This window comes from Mchenga conophoros, linkage group LG2, assembly GCF_057382185.1.
Source record: "Mchenga conophoros isolate Kocher_MC1m ecotype Shallow Benthic linkage group LG2, M_conophoros_male_GT1.1, whole genome shotgun sequence".
In the NCBI taxonomy this organism is placed as follows: Eukaryota; Metazoa; Chordata; class Actinopteri; order Cichliformes; family Cichlidae; genus Mchenga; species Mchenga conophoros.
In genome coordinates, this window is record NC_140527.1 from 18,459,746 (window position 1) to 18,477,699 (window position 17,954).

General features: G+C 43.1%; 2 protein-coding genes across 3 annotated transcripts in view; one reads left to right on the forward strand and one right to left on the reverse strand.

Annotated features, from left to right (window-relative positions):
• Nucleotides 1–17,619, reverse strand: cox18 (cytochrome c oxidase assembly factor COX18). 2 transcript variants are annotated; one of them, XM_085287246.1, is made up of 7 exons: nt 17,487–17,619; nt 9,020–9,401; nt 5,028–5,128; nt 4,764–4,918; nt 4,196–4,311; nt 4,012–4,119; nt 1–437 (listed from the first exon to the last, which is right to left on the reverse strand). In XM_085287246.1, exons 2-7 carry the CDS (start codon nt 9,383–9,385, stop codon nt 276–278), a joined length of 1,008 nt encoding a protein of 335 aa, XP_085143372.1. In that variant the 5' UTR covers nt 9,386–9,401; nt 17,487–17,619; the 3' UTR covers nt 1–275. The 2 variants fall into 2 exon arrangements, with proteins under 2 accessions (XP_085143372.1, XP_085143364.1); XM_085287238.1 differs by lacking the exon at nt 17,487–17,619 and adding an exon at nt 16,410–16,547.
• The window catches only part of selenot2 (selenoprotein T, 2), an 11,794-nt gene continuing 10,655 nt past the window's right edge, over nt 16,816–17,954 (forward strand). Inside the window, exons 1-3 of the mRNA XM_085287260.1 lie at nt 16,816–17,062; nt 17,509–17,619; nt 17,690–17,816. Of these exons, the coding sequence (XP_085143386.1) occupies nt 16,860–17,062; nt 17,509–17,619; nt 17,690–17,816 (441 nt within the window). The 5' untranslated portion in view covers nt 16,816–16,859. The remainder of the gene's footprint in view (nt 17,063–17,508; nt 17,620–17,689; nt 17,817–17,954) is intronic.

Sequence of the window (17,954 nt, forward strand, 5' to 3'; positions counted from 1 at the left end):
TTCACAGTCTGAAGTGACTTTATTCATGACCAGACAGACACATCTCAGATTAACATCAAACACTTTAAATATCTGAGGTGATCACATCATCGCAGACGTTTATCTGACTTTATAGGACTTTAAACTCTGACAGGAAGTTACAGTCAGCTGTTTTTGGTTTTTTTTTTTTTTTTCCATCAGGTGGACCCAGGCAGCTAGTAAATATTAAACTGAGTCAGTTTGCTGTCCTCAACTTGTTTTGTAGGTGTTTGCAGCTGTATTATCTGACAGCGCGGTCATTTGCGGTATTTGGCGAAGAAGGCGGTCAGTAGGTCTCTGTATGGAGATGTCGAGTGAGGAGTCGACAGTTGCAAGAGTCGGCAGATTGAAGGAGAGCGAAGGAGGAGGTTGTGACTGAATCCCACCAGACTGGAAGCAAACCAGTACAGAGCCATGGACTGTGAGGAGAGACACAGTGAGACACTTTCAGAATAAAACACCTTAATCTGATTAATACACAGGAACATTCTTTCAAAATAAAACCCTGAACAGACACTTTAATCTGATGACCTGACAGGAATGCGGGAGCGACTCAACACGTTCAAACATTCGTTGACTTGGCAGATCTGAACATGAAACATTCCTCAGTCAGAGCTGTGTTTATGAACAGGAAACGAGGCAAATGCTGCTTCACTCACAAATGTCGGGAGAACGAGCTCACCAGTGTAAAGCTCATAGGTGGCAGTACCGACATTTCACAGACTGTGGAGAGATTAAAAACTTTCACTTATATACAGATCAACTTAATCACCTAAACCATTCAGTGGCCATAATAATCTTTTACCTGTAAGAGATATAAGCCAATTAGAGCTCAGATCAGGCTCAGAGAGGGCGGGGCTATGACACTCATGATCAGCTGATGTGAAGGATGAAGAATGCCTTAGAATGCTTAGATTCCATCAAACGTTGGATGGCTGTAAATTTCCTCCAACTCAACGAGGGGAAAACTGAAGTCCTCGTATGTGCTCCAGACAGATTTGTATCCCAGATAGTGAAAGCCCTTGGTCCTCTTCCTGTGTATGTTAAATCCTCTATCAGGAATTTAGTTGTCACTTTTGACTCGACTCTCACATTGGATGGGCATGTGAATTCTCTGGTCTGGTCTTATTTTTATTATTTAAGAAATGTGGCTAAGTTAAGCCCTATTTTATTTTGCCCTGAACTGGAGATAGCTATACATGCATTTATTTCCTCACGCTTGGACTATTGTAACTCTTTGTTTATGTGTCTAAGCAAAGGTTCTCTGGATCATCTGTAGGTTGTGCAAAACGCTGCAGCTAGACTTTTGACAAGATCCTCCAAGTATTCACATGTGACACCATTGCTATTTCAGCCACACTGGCTTCCTGTTGAATTTAGAGTACATTTTAAGGTCCTGGTCTTGATATTTCAATGGTCAATGGTAACTTTATTGTCCCTAATGGGAAATTGATTTGCAGTATGTCCGTACAAACAAACAGACAACCAACACATCACATACACTCACCAAAATAATATAAGCCTGATAAAACAACCTAGATTTTTCATCAAAAAAGTGCAATGTGCAATGGCAACAACACTTATGGTTTAGTGTTATTAACTATGATAATAGCACTAGGTACAAAAGACAATCTATATCTCTTTGTCTTCACTGCAGGCACTTTATAACGACGATCTCATGGAAGCAGTTGAAAATCATTAAAGAGTTGTGTTCAGGACCTCTGTCCTGAACACAACAGGACAGAGGTCGCCTTCCTCAGTACCTGCCTGTTATAAAAGTCCACAACCTGGACCTGAGACCTCCCTGAAATATTGCCAGCCACTTTAACCAGGTTGTTAAGTCTGGTCTTATTATTCAGGGACATATTACCGTACCAAGCAATGATACAGAAAGTTAAAACAGATTCAATAAAACTTTTATAAAAAAAAGAGTCATCATTTCAGATGAAACATTAAAACCTCTCAACCTCCTTAAAAAGTACAGTCTTTGTTGAACCTTTTTCACTGTAGCAGCAAGATGTGACTCAAAGGACAGGGTCTTATCAAGAACAACCCCCAAATACTTATAACTGTCCACTAGGGCTGCTCAATTAATCGAATTTTAATCACGATTACGATCTGGGCTTTCAACGATCATTAAAAATGACTGAGCCGATTATTAGCCCCTCCCTCATTTATCCGCGACACCTTAAAGGCCGGTCCGTGAAAAGATTGTCGGGCATAAACCGGTCCGTGGCGCAAAAAAGGTTGGAGACCGCTGATTAAGAGGACCCGAGGGAAGCTCGGAAAGCTAAGCAGAAGTTATTTGGAGAGTGACTGCCGTTGGTTGAAAAGAGAGTTTTAAAAAAAAAAACTTCAGTGGTGTTGCACACTATTTTATATTATTTTTTTAAAGTCATTGTTAACCCTTTAAAGCCGGTCAGAGCAGCACGCTCCGTTTTGCGTAACTATTTTTAAATCCCTGTAGAACCTGAACCGTGTAAGCTAGCGCAATAATTTGTTTTGCATATGAAACCGGAGGAGTTGTACTTACATCTTATGCCATCAGCTTGTCCTCGGTCACGGTTTCGTTCCACATATAGCTTTGCAAAAATTGCATAAAAAGCGCTTGCAGGAACAAAAACATAATATTCCAGAAACACGCTTTGCCGTTCCAATCAGCTGTTCGTAACACTTCCCACAGTGAAATGATGCACATGCTGTTTTCTTTGCAAATTTGCATCATAGGATTGTTTTTTGTTTTTCCTGCAGTGTATATAAAAATTGCTGTATCTCCAAAATAAAACTATGAAGACACTCAAAATAAATTTCCTGTGGTGGGAAACTATTTTTTGCAACTTTATTGTATTTAAAGTTTTGAGGGATAAACCTCTTAAATTTCTCCAAGTAGAAATATATGTAAACAAAACAAAAGCAATTTTCAGTTTTTTTTGTAGTTTATTGCACTTTTTTGCAATTTATGTAATTACTATGGACTTAATGCATACATATTATTAAAATATGGGCTATAACAGTTGTATTGATGTATAGCAACTTGAAATGCTCCCACAAATGGCACTACAGCATGTAAAAAAAATAATATAAGCTCTGGTGGACTTGGTTCTATAGTAGGTCTTAAAGGGTTAAATAAATATCGTCAAATAATCGTGATCTCAATTTCAGTGAAAATAATCGTGATTATCATTTTTGCCATAATCGAGCAGCCCTACTGTCCACCAGTTCAATGGTTCAGTTTAGAGCCTTGCATGGACTGGCACCAGCCTACATCTCCGATCTGCTACAGCCCTATATCCCTAGCAGGTCCCTGAGGTCATCTGATCAAGGCTTACTTGCTATAAAACAGACTAAGATGAGAACTAAGGGTGACAGAGCTTTTGCCAATGTGGCCCCGAGACTGTGGAACGCTCTCCCTCATACATTAAGATCTGTGGACTCGGTAGTTGTTTTTAAAAAACTCAAAACTCACCTTTTTTAAGACTGTTTTTGGTTAAATTTCTGACTGTTTTATATTGTCTGTTTTACCCTTTTATTATTTATTATCCTATGTGCAGCACTTTGTGACTCTGTCTAGAAAGGTGCTATATAAATAAAATTATATTTATTTATTTATTTAATGCCATTTTTGTCTCATGTTAACCAGCTTACTACACCTTCATCACCTGCATATTTGTGCTGTGTGAATGAATAAGACTCAGTCTCCATGTGTCCCATGGTGTCCCATTTGATCACAGATCAAATTCAAGTTCTTGTTCAGGTTGAATGGGATGTGTAGTGGTCGGGAAATGAGGGCGGTCCAGGTGTACACATGTCTAAGTGGGCTGTAATGTGTAAAGGTTATTTTCCCTGCAGGTGTAGTACGCATGTTTTATGATTAAAATGTTTTTCTTTTTTGTAAATTTCAGCTTGTAACTTTTTTCCTGAATGTCAAATGGCTGTTCTGACCTGGTCTAAGACCTCAGGCAGACAATGTGATGGACTACACCTTAAACTCACAGAGGGCACCGTGGCAGCGATTGGGATCATCAGCAGAGAAAATCCTCTAACGGTGTTCAAGACCAGTCGCTGGGTTCGAGACGCTGCGACTCTCTGCAGAGAAAAGACCTGAAGAAGAAGTGCACAGGAAGCTTAGACTGATTACACCACTGATCAGCTAATTACATACTGCTGACAAACTGACCTCTACGATGAGCAGGTTGGCGAGTCCCAGACAGACAGGTAGGATCAAGGTGGAGTCCGGTATGGTGAGGTCAGGGAACCACAGAGCACCTCCTGCTGCCAGCGCCCCCTGCAGGTCTGCAGGAAAAACAGAGGTCCTGGATTGGGAGTGGTGTAGACTACATCCTGGACCAGGTAAAAGTCACGGTACTATGCATGACTCTTGAGCAGGTGCACCAATTTTTCGAAGTTTGCAAACATATAGGTAAATATATTATGCAGCCTGTTTCAGTTGTTTTTTTCTCTGTGCCTTAAGCATTTCTCTTTGTCTCTTATTCATGATATCAGCCTGTTTGTGTGCAGTTTGTCACGCAGTATGTCTGCTAGCTGAAGCTCCAGCTGCTGTACGTCGCAGGGAGGGAAAAGAATGAGCGCGTAAGAGAACTATCGCACAAGAGCACTTAACAAAAATACAGGAAAGTCAAAAATTTTAAGACATGAGGGGTGGCTCAAGACTTTTGCACAGTACTGTATCCTACCTCATAATTTTGGGCTGGGTTAGGTTAGTTTCATTTGGTCCAGGTTCTTACCAGACTGATCCAGGCTCAGATTTCGGAGGGCCAGAGACAGACTGATCCAGAGTGGCAGCTGAACCCAGACCAGCAGACTGGCTTTGAAGGGGTGACAGTTATCTCTGACGTAGAGCTGAGAGACGATCCGCCGCAGGTTCTTCTTGAACTGGAACCTGGCAGGAGGACAGACTGACTGGTTGTATGCTGTCTATTGGATGTTTTTTTTTGTTTCTTTGAATGTATTTGTTTGTTGTTGTTTTAAGTCTGTTAGTTGTGTCTCACCGGCTCTCTCTCTCCGTCCAGCTTCTCTCTCTTGCTGTGACTGACACTTCATAGCGTAGTCTCTTGGCCAGCTCAGAGATTTCAGCCTGTAGTGCCTCCACCTGCACATCACCTGAAGGTTACTATGGTTAGATTCTGGGGGGTTGGTTAATAATAGTTAGTTTTGTGGGTTTTTCATTGCAGGAACTAAGGGGCTGCTTTAGATAAAGCTTACATCTTTGCTCTGACCAACTGGAACTTTTTTGGGACATCTCACAGGGGAAAAAAGCACCTTAAATAAACGGATGCTTCTGACTAGATAAACTCAGAGGCAGCTGCAGAGTATTCCTCCAAAACATGATGAGGTAAAGTAAAGTAACTTAAAGGCGGTTAAAAGCTGATGTGTCAGCTGAGATTCTCAGAGGCTTCCTTTTTCATTTCAGTTTAAAAGGACACGAGGAGGAGGACGAGGAGGACAGAATTCGTGGGAGAGAAGGGGGAGGGAAAAATGTCTGGATTCCTGAAATATTTCTTCTCTCTGAGGACAAACTACAGTCTGATTTAAGGTCAGATGTAGAGACGTGGGAGTGCTGGATTTTCTTTTAGAAGCACAAAGATGGATTAGAAGCGGCAAAAACATCATGAGACCCTCAAACTCTGACCTGAGATCATGTGACCAGCATTAAGTATGTTGGATGAGTCTGTGGACACAGACAGACCTTTCCCCTCTTACTGACCACTCAAAGTATTTTAAACCATCAAACATGTTTAAGTCTGCTTTCATGCAGTGAAAGAAAGGGTCTGCACTCTGCACTCATCCGCCTCACCTACAGCCAGAAACAGGATCACACAGGAAGAACGAGCTGAAGCAGCAACCTTGTCATTGTGAGGTGACTCTGGTAACTACTGCAATGACACTGCACAGATGACCTTCAACAGCTACAGTGGGGCAAAAGAGTATTTAGTCAGCCACCGATTGTGCAAGTTCCCCCACTTAAAATGATGACAGAGGTCAGTAATTTGCACCAGAGGTACACTTCAACTGTGAGAGACAGAATGTGGAAAAAAAAAATATCCATGAATCCACATGGTAGGATTTGTAAAGAATTTATTCGTAAATCAGGAAAATAAGTATTTGGTCAATAACAAAAATACAACTCAATACTTTGTAACATAACCTTTGTTGGCAATAACAGAGGTCAAACGTTTACTATAGGTCTTTACCAGGTTTGCACACACAGTAGCTGGTATTTTGGCCCATTCCTCCATGCAGATCTTCTCGAGAGCAGTGATGTTTTGGGGCTGTCGCCGAGCAACACGGACTTTCAACTCCCGCCACAGATTTTCTATAGGGTTGAGGTCTGGAGACTGGCTAGGCCACTCCAGGACTTTCAAATGCTTCTTACGGAGCCACTCCTTTGTTGCCCGGGCGGTGTGTTTTGGATCATTGTCATGTTGGAAGACCCAGCCTCGTTTCATCTTCAAAGTTCTCACTGATGGAAGGAGGTTTTGGCTCAAAATCTCACGATACATGACCCCATTCATTCTGTCCTTAACACGGATCAGTCGTCCTGTCCCCTTGGCAGAAAAACAGCCCCATAGCATGATGTTTCCACCCCCATGCTTCACAGTAGGTATGGTGTTCTTGGGATGCAACTCTGTATTCTTCTTCCTCCAAACACGACGAGTTGAGTTTATACCAAAAAGTTCTACTTTGGTTTCATCTGACCACATGACATTCTCCCAATCCTCTGCTGTATCATCCATGTGCTCTGTGGCAAACTTCAGACGGGCCTGGACATGCACTGGCTTCAGCAGCGGAACACGTCTGGCACTGCGGGATTTGATTCCCTGCCGTTGTAGTGTGTTACTGATGGTGACCTTTGTTACTTTGGTCCCAGCTCTCTGCAGGTCATTCACCAGGTCCCCCCGTGTGGTTCTGGGATCTTTGCTCACCGTTCTCATGATCATTTTGACCCCACGGGATGAGATCTTGCGTGGAGCCCCAGATCGAGGGAGATTATCAGTGGTCTTGTATGTCTTCCATTTTCTGATGATTGCTCCCACAGTTGATTTTTTCACACCAAGCTGCTTGCCTATTGTAGATTCACTCTTCCCAGTCTGGTGCAGGTCTACAATACTTTTCCTGGTGTCCTTCCAAAGCTCTTTGGTCTTGGCCATGGCGGAGTTTGGAGTCTGACTGTTTGAGGCTGTGGACAGGTGTCTTTTATACAGATGATGAGTTCAAACAGGTGCCATTCATACAGGTAACGAGTGGGGGACAGAAAAGCTTCTTACAGAAGACGTTACAGGTCTGTGAGAGCCAGAGATTTTCCTTGTTTGAGGTGACCAAATACTTATTTTCCACCCTAATTTACGTATAAATTCCTTACAAATCCTACCATGTGAATTCATGGATTTTTTTTCCACATTCTGTCTCTCACAGTTGAAGTGTACCTCTGGTGCAAATTACTGACCTCTGTCATCATTTTAAGTGGGGGAACTTGCACAATCGGTGGCTGACTAAATACTTTTTTGCCCCACTGTACAAGATGGTGGCTCTGACATCCCACCTGACGAAGACCCTGGAGCGGCTGGTCCTGGCTCAGCTTCGGCGCCTTGTGAGCTCATCACTGGACCCACTTCAGTTTGCCTACCAGCCTGGCATTGGAGCGGATGATGCCGTCATCCACCTCCTACATCGCTCCCTCTCTCACTTGGAGACCGCTGGTAGCACTGTGAGAATCATGTTCTTTGATTTCTCCAGTGCCTTTAACACCATTCTGCCCACGGTCCTGAAGGACAAGCTGGAGAACTCTGGAGTGGATCATCACCTCACCACATGATTCTGGACTACCTCACCGACGGACCAGAGTATGTGAGAACTCAGGGCTGTGTGTCGGACAGGGTCGTCTGCAGTACGGGGCCCCACAGGGAACGGTTCTAGCTCCGTTCCTCTTCACCATCTACACTGCAGACTTCTCCCATAGCTCCACCCAGTGCTTCCTGCAGAAGTTCTCTGATGACTCTGCAATAGTCTGCCTCATCACTGATGGGGACGACAGGGAGTACAGAGAACTGACCCAAGGCTTTGTGGACTGGTGCCAGCTGAACTACCTCCACATCAACACCAGTAAAACCAAGGAGCTGGTGGTAGACTTCCACAGGCACAAACATCCTCCACTGCAACCACTGAACATCCAAGGTATGGACATTGAGGCTGTAGACAGCTACAGGTACCTTGGTGTTCATCTGAACAATAAACTGGACTGGATTCATAATTCAGACGCCCCCATAGGAAAGGGCAGAGCAGGCTGTACCTGCTGCGGAGACTCAGGTCTTTTGGAGTGGAGGGCCCACTCCTGAAGACTTTCTATGACTCTGTGGTGGCCTCAGCCATCTTTTACGGTGTGGTTTGCTGGGGTGGCAGCATCTCTGCTGGGGACAGGAAGAGACTGAACAGGCTGATCCGAAGGGGCCAGCTCTGTTCTAGGATGCCCTCTGGACCCAGTGGAGGTGTTGAGTGACAGGAGAATGGTGGCCAAGCTGTCATCCCTGTAGGACAACATCTCCCACCCCATGCAGGAGACTTTGACAGCACTGAGCAGCTCCTTCAGTGGCTGCGGCACCCACGATGTGGGACGGAGAGATTTCACAGGTCTTTGCTCCCCACTGCTATCAGACTCCACAACAAAGACTTCAACTGATCAAACACACACATCCACACATGTGCAATAAGACTAAGTGCAATGCTCTTTTTCCAACAAAGTTGTATTTCTACTCAGTTGTATAAAGCATTTGTATTCTATTTTTATCCTATTGTATATAGTATTTTATTCTATTCTGTACAGTTGTGTACAGTACCTTATTCTTATTGTGTTCCAGTGTTCTCCAGTTTTTGCTATGTAACTTTGCACTGTCCACTTTCTGCGGTGACAAAACAAGTTTCCCACGTGTGGGACTAATAAAGGTTATCTTATCTTATCTTATATGTGAAGCCCTGCGTCACTGACCTTAGAGATGACAACCAGCTGGTAGGCAGCGAGCGGCAGAGTGACGAGCGTCCTCACTGACAGCGTCGCTACGCAGATGCTAAACCACCATGGCAACCCGCTCGCCTCCTGTACGCTCACCAGGAGCTGTTCACACAGGTGAACTGGGGTCGAGTCCGCCAGGCTGCTGTACCACCCACCTGCAGCATCGCTGCTGCCACCTGACAGAGCCCGCACACCTGACACGTGTGCCCCCCCTCCTGATCTATGGAGGTAGTTGCCAGGAGAGGTGATGACAGGTGGAAGTGACTTCCTGTAGATCACAGCTGAGCAGAATCCTCGTATGGGAAGGCTGAAGATCCTCGACGAGCCCCCCACACTTAACATGGTAACCCTCACAGGCCTGAAATGATGACACAGAAAGGACGGCCGTAAAATATCATATGACTGCAACAGGAACCAGGATGGAGTGAAATATGAAGTCCATGTGTAGGAGACCACGCTGAAGGGAAGGATGAGACTCCTCTTCATCTTCCATCATGAGCAGATTATTTACAGGTTATTACAATTGGTGAAGCAACTGTGAGCTCAAGGTTTTGCAGTGATCGATTTATCGATGAGAAACCTTCCTCAGAGATCAGAAACATTTCAGGACTTCACCTGTTTGCCAACAAACAAACGTGAGTGTGATCGGTGTTCCAGGTGAGCTCTCTCCGTGTTGCAGATGTTGCGTCGTTTTCACTGGATGTCGTCTCTGTCTCTGGTTCATGAGGTTTGACAAGACAAAAATGGGCTCCATGTCCAGCTCGTTCAAATGCATACCCATATCAATATTCTAGAGCTGGACGATATAAGATTTTTTCATATCACGATATGTTTTTTCCATTTCAGGCGATAACGATATATATCACGATATAAGCCAAATAACTATATTTGTAAGATTTAAATGTGCCGTTGCTCACAAGTGAAATGTGAAATAATCAGCAGCTTGTTTTTATTTAAATATTTATTTCCCATAATAAGTTCAACAGGGTAGATGTACTTAAGGAACATGAGACTTTTTCAGATAAATAAAGGCAAATATTGCAAACTACACAAAAGGCAGCCGCTGAAGCGTTTAAGTTTCAAAATAGAACAAACGAAACAGACTACTAAATTGTCAATTCCACTTAGAAACAAAATATTAATTCTAAAAATAAATCTTAGTTTGTTTTACAGAAGAACAGACAAAATTGACTAACTTTTGTCAATATCAAATAAACTGAGAACTAAAAGGAAATTCTCAATCTCTCCTTGTTGTATAGCTGAGCTTTTCAAACAGTTTTAACAGTTACTTTAGTCTGACAAAAGCCGAATGACGAATTAGCGCTTAAAGTCAGAGACTGAGGCTACGTCCACACATACACGGGCATTTTTGAAAACGGAGATTTTCCGTTTTCGTTTTAAAAAATAATCCCGTCCACACATAAAGGCAGAAATGAAGGAAAACGCTGCTATGAACATGCCAAAGCAGCAGGTGGAGCTAGATTTCTAACCGTGCAGAAATGTTGGCCAATCAGAAGTCTAGAAGCCTCGGTGGGAAAAAGTAAACAAAGCTGGGGCATAGAAGCTAGTGATGTGCGATACCACTGATTTCCTTTCCGATCCCAAGTACTTTTCAGGGTGGTATCGACGATACTGATCCGATACCGATACTTTATACAAAAAAACTTATTTATTTATTTATCTCAAATTATAGCGTCATAATGATTACAGGACATCAGATTACTTGTTCTTATCACTTAATAATGCAGAGTTCATCATATAGAAATAAAAAAAAAAACTGAAGTTATGCGCTATTTGAACACGTTGCCTGCCTGCAGCACTAAAGGACTCTGTGAGAGACGTGTGTCTCGCCCTAGCAGCACCTGTCCCTCTCCTCCTCTTCAGTTCGTCTCAACATACGCGCCTCATATTCTGTGATATGATTTACTCTGAGGTGTTTGACAAGGTTAGTGATGTTGCCACAACCAAACATGCCAACCCTCCCGATTTTTCCGGGAGAATCCCGGAGCCACCATTCTCCCGAATTTCCACCTGGACAACAAAATTGAAAAACCATATTGCAGAATTCATAGCGCGGCCGAGCCAATTCCAGTTTCCAACAATGGCGGCAGCTACTTAGTTTTAATATTACTCTTCTTTCTCTTTCTGGGTCGCAAAAAAAACCCAACTTTTAACATGTTTTCAGGTGAGAATGTAGCTGTGTAAACTTCAAATATCTGAGCCGATCAACACATCGTCTTCAAACCCCCACAGCCTTTCACTACTTGGGTTAAATATGATATATAAGTCACTTTGATAACTTAAAAATGTTATTGTTTGGCTTTTTCAGTGTTTTGTTTGTTCGTGAGTAAATCGGTTTGGCTGAGATTAAAGTTATTAGATTAGATTAAATTAAATTTAACTTTATTAATCCCACAGGTGTGTTCCTCCGGGGTTTTCACACTGCTGAATAAACATCAAACAGAAAACTAATTAAAGAAAGTGTGAGACGGTCGAGAGTTTATGCCAGCGCCCGGTTATATTTTAGATAGCAAGGAGCAGACGGCTGAGTTTCACTCCACCGAGGGATCTCAAGACGTACTACCCGGCTTTCTTTAGACCGCGAAGGGCGGGTCCTCAGGTGGAAGCAGCCTCTGAATTTGGACACCCCCGCTGTTTCGGTGACATTTAACGTATTTTATCTGATAAATAAACCCTGTAAAATGTGCCCTTTTGATTGTCTCCCTAATTCTGAGGTCTCAAGGTTGGGAAAGTATAGCCACAACACCTCACTCTTGGAGCACTTTTTTGCCACATGTATCGCAAACCATGTCTCAGCTATTTGTGGAGGTAAAATACGTCTGCACAATTAGGCTCAGCTATTGTTGTGAGTGCGCGCGCCAAGGGGCTGCGAGCCATTTATACAGCCGTATTTCGCACATGACTATGAAAGGCAGAAGAGGGCAAAGAGGGTACAGTGGGGCAAAAAAGTATTTAGTCAGCCACCGATTGTGCAAGTTCCCCCACTTAAAATGATGACAGAGGTCAGTAATTTGCACCAGAGGTACACTTCAACTGTGAGAGACAGAATGTGGAAAAAAAAAAAATATCCATGAATCCACATGGTAGGATTTGTAAAGAATTTATTCGTAAATCAGGAAAATAAGTATTTGGTCAATAACAAAAATACAACTCAATACTTTGTAACATAACCTTTGTTGGCAATAACAGAGGTCAAACGTTTACTATAGGTCTTTACCAGGTTTGCACACACAGTAGCTGGTATTTTGGCCCATTCCTCCATGCAGATCTTCTCGAGAGCAGTGATGTTTTGGGGCTGTCGCCGAGCAACACGGACTTTCAACTCCCGCCACAGATTTTCTATGGGGTTGAGGTCTGGAGACTGGCTAGGCCACTCCAGGACTTTCAAATGCTTCTTACGGAGCCACTCCTTTGTTGCCCGGGCGGTGTGTTTTGGATCATTGTCATGTTGGAAGACCCAGCCTCGTTTCATCTTCAAAGTTCTCACTGATGGAAGGAGGTTTTGGCTCAAAATCTCACCATACATGGCCCCATTCATTCTGTCCTTAACACGGATCAGTCGTCCTGTCCCCTTGGCAGAAAAACAGCCCCATAGCATGATGTTTCCACCCCCATGCTTCACAGTAGGTATGGTGTTCTTGGGATGCAACTCTGTATTCTTCTTCCTCCAAACACGACGAGTTGAGTTTATACCAAAAAGTTCTACTTTGGTTTCATCTGACCACATGACATTCCCCCAATCCTCTGCTGTATCATCCATGTGCTCTCTGGCAAACTTCAGACGGGCCTGGACATGCACTGGCTTCAGCAGCGGAACACGTCTGGCACTGCGGGATTTGATTCCCTGCCGTTGTAGTGTGTTACTGATGGTGACCTTTGTTACTTTGGTCCCAGCTCTCTGCAGGTCATTTACCAGGTCCCCCCGTGTGGTTCTGGGATCTTTGCTCACCGTTCTCATGATCATTTTGACCCCACAGGATGAGATCTTGCGTGGAGCCCCAGATCGAGGGAGATTATCAGTGGTCTTGTATGTCTTCCATTTTCTGATGATTGCTCCCACAGTTGATTTTTTCACACCAAGCTGCTTGCCTATTGTAGATTCACTCTTCCCAGTCTGGTGCAGGTCTACAATACTTTTCCTGGTGTCCTTTGAAAGCTCTTTGGTTTTGGCCATGGCGGAGTTTGGAGTCTGACTGTTTGAGGCTGTGGACAGGTGTCTTTTATACAGATGATGAGTTCAAACAGGTGCCATTCATACAGGTAACGAGTGGGGGACAGAAAAGCTTCTTACAGAAGACGTTACAGGTCTGTGAGAGCCAGAGATTTTCCTTGTTTGAGGTGACCAAATACTTATTTTCCACCCTAATTTACGAATAAATTCTTTACAAATCCTACCATGTGAATTCATGGATTTTTTTTTCACATTCTGTCTCTCACAGTTGAAGTGTACCTCTGGTGCAAATTACTGACCTCTGTCATCATTTTAAGTGGGGGAACTTGTACAATCGGTGGCTGACTAAATACTTTTTTGCCCCACTGTAGCTGTTGAATGTAGACAATCCGAATGTTATAGTTTCTTTCCACTGTGTTGCTGTTAATGATAAACTACAAATTAACCCTAAATTACTAAAAACATCAATATTTTAATGTGAGAATCGATTCTAGAACATAAATGACTGGTATCGGAGGAATCGATATTTCAGGATCGATCCGCACATCACTAATAAAAGCAGAACCGGGTCGTATGTGTGGAGGGACAGTAACTGTGTGTATATGTAAGCATTTAAACACTGCAGAGAGTAGAATTAACAGTAACAGTATTGTAGAAATTCATTTCACCGACACAATAACGTGGCGCACAGTGTGACGTCAAAAAATGCGCACATTTTTGACGCTGTGTTTTCTCCGTTTTTCTAGTCCACACGTAAATACAAAAACGGAGTTTTCAAAAATATCCACCATGGCCGGAGTTTTTAAAAATCTTCGTTTTCAGTGACCAAAAACGGCGTTTACGTGTGGACGAAAGGTGCAAACACATAGAAAAAATCTGCATTTTCAAAAATACCCAGGTACGTGTGGACATAGCCTGAGCAATTTACAGTGAACGCTACTCTGTTTTTTGTCAGACTTGAAATAGCCGAAATACCTTCACACTATGGAACTTCTATGGCTCTTCCGTTCGACAATCTCTCCGGCATTGGAACCATCATCTGTTTTCTCTTCCGAGCGTGGTCACGCTCGGTTGATTTTTCTAGTCGGCAAACTCATTTCCTCCATTACCCGGGCGGTACGGTGGCTGGCTGCTGTACGTAACAAGTCACTTCACGTCACGTGACGCTGCGGCTGTGATTGGTTCGGCTCTGCGCTACTTAATTTGGATTGGCTGTTCTTTTTTTTCTTTTTTTTTAAGAGGATAAGAGCGGCAAGGTCTATCGCAATAGTTTAATTTTTCTATCAAGAAAAAGTTATATCGCAATACATATCGTTATCGTTCTATCGCCCAGCTCTACAATATTCTCATCAGACCACAATTCAATTATTTGAATTTTTTTTTTTTTTTTAAATCAAAAAGTCTTCCACCTAGTCTCACACCTCTGTCCTTCTGTAACTTAAATAACAAGCCAACATTTTCCTCATGACGCTACAGACAAAGCCTCAAGTTTACCTGCAAACATCCTGTTCACCTGTCAGCTGTTTAACACCTGCTGATCACGGAGAGTGGAATATGTAAACGGATCACACCAGTTAAACAAAAACTTGTGTTTTACTGTCACAGTCTGTGTGGAGAAGAAGAGAAAACTGCCTGTTTCTGTTTATTAAGCTTCATGTCAGGAGGAAGTTCAGCTCAGCTGTTCCTCAGGTAGCTGTGAAGATCAGCTGCTATTATTTGGCACAGGGGAAAGTGGGGTGATTTGGTTTTTGATTGTTGCGTATGAACAGTTATAGAAAAGTCTGAAAACATTTCACAGATGTGTTAGAGATTTGGTAAGCTAGACTGTGAGTCGATACTCAAAACTGTTGGATGATGCCTTTTTTCAAAATGGTGTTGTTGGGGTAATTTGTGCCAAGGGGCCACACTTATGAATATTTTAAACATATTATTTTATTGTAACTGTAGATTGTATTTTTATAGTTTTCCACTGTGACATTCTTAATTTCAGACCAAAAACAGAAACAGACCCTCATGCCACAGAGTTATAATAGAGAGAGTTTACTGAGTGAATGAGGTGGAGAAGGGAAGTCCATTCGTCAGGTGGCGAGGGAGATCAACATCCAGGATGACATTAAAATGATACATGGAAAAGAAGAAGATGGATGGTGTAAAAGTGAATATGTAAAGCTAGCTAATATATAATATAACGTAATATAATGTTTGTGCTTTTGATTTAGTAACTTACTGTGTGACCAGACGTGAATGTTGCAAACGGAAACTAGCTTGATGTAACAAAAGACGCAAGAAAACTGCAAACTACTGATAATGGAGAAAAGGGAGAGAAAAACAATAGTAGAAAAATGAATGGCTCTAGCTACAGTCGACAGGGGAATAAGCTCTTACGTTGGTTCGTTGTCTGATACACGGCAAGGAATAATAAAAGTCATTCAACAACCATCAGTTCTGGCCTTCTCAGTTCGGCTGGATGCTACAGATGGAAATGCCATCAAGTCTTTGACACAACATCTAAAAGGCACTAGCAGCCTTTATATGTTCGTTTCTTTGTGAATACTCAAAAACCAGTTCATGCACAAAGAAATTAGATTTTGATCCAGCTGGCAGGGATATCACATGCAAAAGCAGGTGTGGCTAAGTGTGCATTTATTAAGAAAAAGTAATAGAGAATATTCATAATTATTTCCCATAGAGAAAATGTGCATAAAACCATTAACCGCATCACAAAAACTTGGTGGTAGAGCCAGAAGGGAGCAGTGAGTAGCATCAACAGCTGGGATGTTATGGAGTAGGCCAGATTTGTGAAGACAACTGCAGTTAATTTCGTCTTCATTTGAATGTCATTTTGTTCTGAACATGTCAGAACATTTTTACTGCTCAACATCCTGAAATATGTGTACATGTTTTAGTTGGACATTACGGTCGCTTTAAAATCACTTTAAGTAAAAACTGGCACAACTCACCCCACTCTCCCCTACATTAATTAAAGACATCTCATGCGTTCTCCTGTTAACAGCTCGATATTGCATCTTTTTTTTTAATGAACTTTATTTAGAACAATAACAATGACAATCTCAGAGACAAGCGACATATTGAATCATTCAGAACAGAATCACACCTCCTTTTTCTTTTCTTCGATATTGCAATCTTTAACATGACCGTACAGCGGAAACGTACCTGTGTGACGTCAGCTGTTAGGTGCTCTGTGCTCGGGGTCAGAGGCTGAATAAATCATTAAATCCCCGATTTTATTTGCTTGTATCTGTTCTATCACCTTGGCGCCTCCAACCACACGCTACGCTGTGTCCCACGTTTATGACGTTACACTGTTTACCACTTTGTGTCGGATGAATGTGACGTCACTATGTGATTATAGATGAGTAAAAAAAAAACAACCCCCCCCCCCCCTTCACCGCACCGCTGATGTTTCAGATAAAAACATTTCAGATTATCTAAACACGAACCAGCTTTATCGCTCCAATCAAAATATTTAAAGCCCGCTGAATATGTATCAAAAACCGTCATTTTTCCCGCTGGACGTTTCTTTTAATGTGAAAGAGCAGAGCGGAAGCGTGGCATCAGCGAATGTAGTTCTGCTTCCGATTCCTGTGTTTGACTACTGCAGTCATGGCGGAGTACAGCCAGACTGGCCTTCTGGTGGCCCTGTTCCTCTTCACGGCGCTCACCCTCCGGGACATTTATGTCGGAAGGTCGAGCTCGCAGAGTGGGCACCAACCACCCGACAACCCGGCCGTCTTCCCGGACACGGAACCGGGAAAGCCCGCTAAGGCGGCGATCTACAGCGGCCCCGTACTGCGGTTCCAGTACTGGTGAGTTAACGCAGAAGCTAACGGAGGCTAGCGGTGAGCATCCGTGAGAATGACCGAGGTGAAGAGAAACTAAAGACAGGGTGGGTGAAAATCTAAACACAAACCATCGACAATACGAGTTAAGTTAGCGTGATCTACGGCGCCAGCGCTAACTAGCGGTGAATACTTGTCGTTAACGAGCTTCGGGTAACCCAACTTTGCTCATTTGGTCGGTTGGAATTTGGAGACTACCCGGATTTTGTTGGCTGATCAAGTTCGAGTTGCTTCGCTTCTGACCATCTAATTGGACACCTTAAGGCAGGTGTTCTTGTCTTCAACGTCCGTCTTTCGGGAAAATAAAAAAAATACACCTGATAATTGATCGGCTAATGTTATTGTGTGTGACAGTGTGTGTGTGTGTGTAAGTGTGACAGATTATAATCACCTAACTGATGTGCTTCTTTCAGTATCTCCTGAGGTTACAGTAAAGTCTTCCAGGATTACTCTCAGGCCATCAGTGAGGTGTACCCGGACATCCGCATCCAAGGCGAGAACTACCCTCCCACTGGCTTCAGCAGGTGAGGTGCTCCGTCTGTAAACTCTGTCCCCAGCCTCTACAGCTGTGTCTAACCTGCCTCCTCCCGTCAGGTGTGCGGCTCAGCTGATCTCGTATCTGAAGCTGCTCTCCATTTTGGTTATCGTCAGTGGTCAGAACCCCTTCTCGCTTCTCCACCTCCAGACGCCACCTGCCTGGACCTGGAGTCAGAACAACAAGGTACCAGCACTTAGCAGATAGCACATGTGCATAGCTCCGTGATTGGCTGTTTGTTAGTGGTTCTTGATTGGTGCTGCCTGAGCCGCTGTTCAATACTGATAATGTTTAATCACAAACTGATGACACATACAGGCAAAC

Bases quoted from the DNA above. Each gene is read 5' to 3' on its own strand.
- cox18 (XM_085287246.1), bottom strand. From the start codon at position 9,385: ATGTTAAGTGTGGGGGGCTCGTCGAGGATCTTCAGCCTTCCCATACGA. The intron at 5,129-9,019 runs GTCAGTGACGCA...GGTGATGTGCAG, and splicing joins AGCTGGTTGTCATCTCTAAG to GTGGAGGCACTACAGGCTGA. The intron at 4,919-5,027 runs GTGAGACACAAC...TCCTCCTGCCAG, and splicing joins TGGACGGAGAGAGAGAGCCG to GTTCCAGTTCAAGAAGAACC.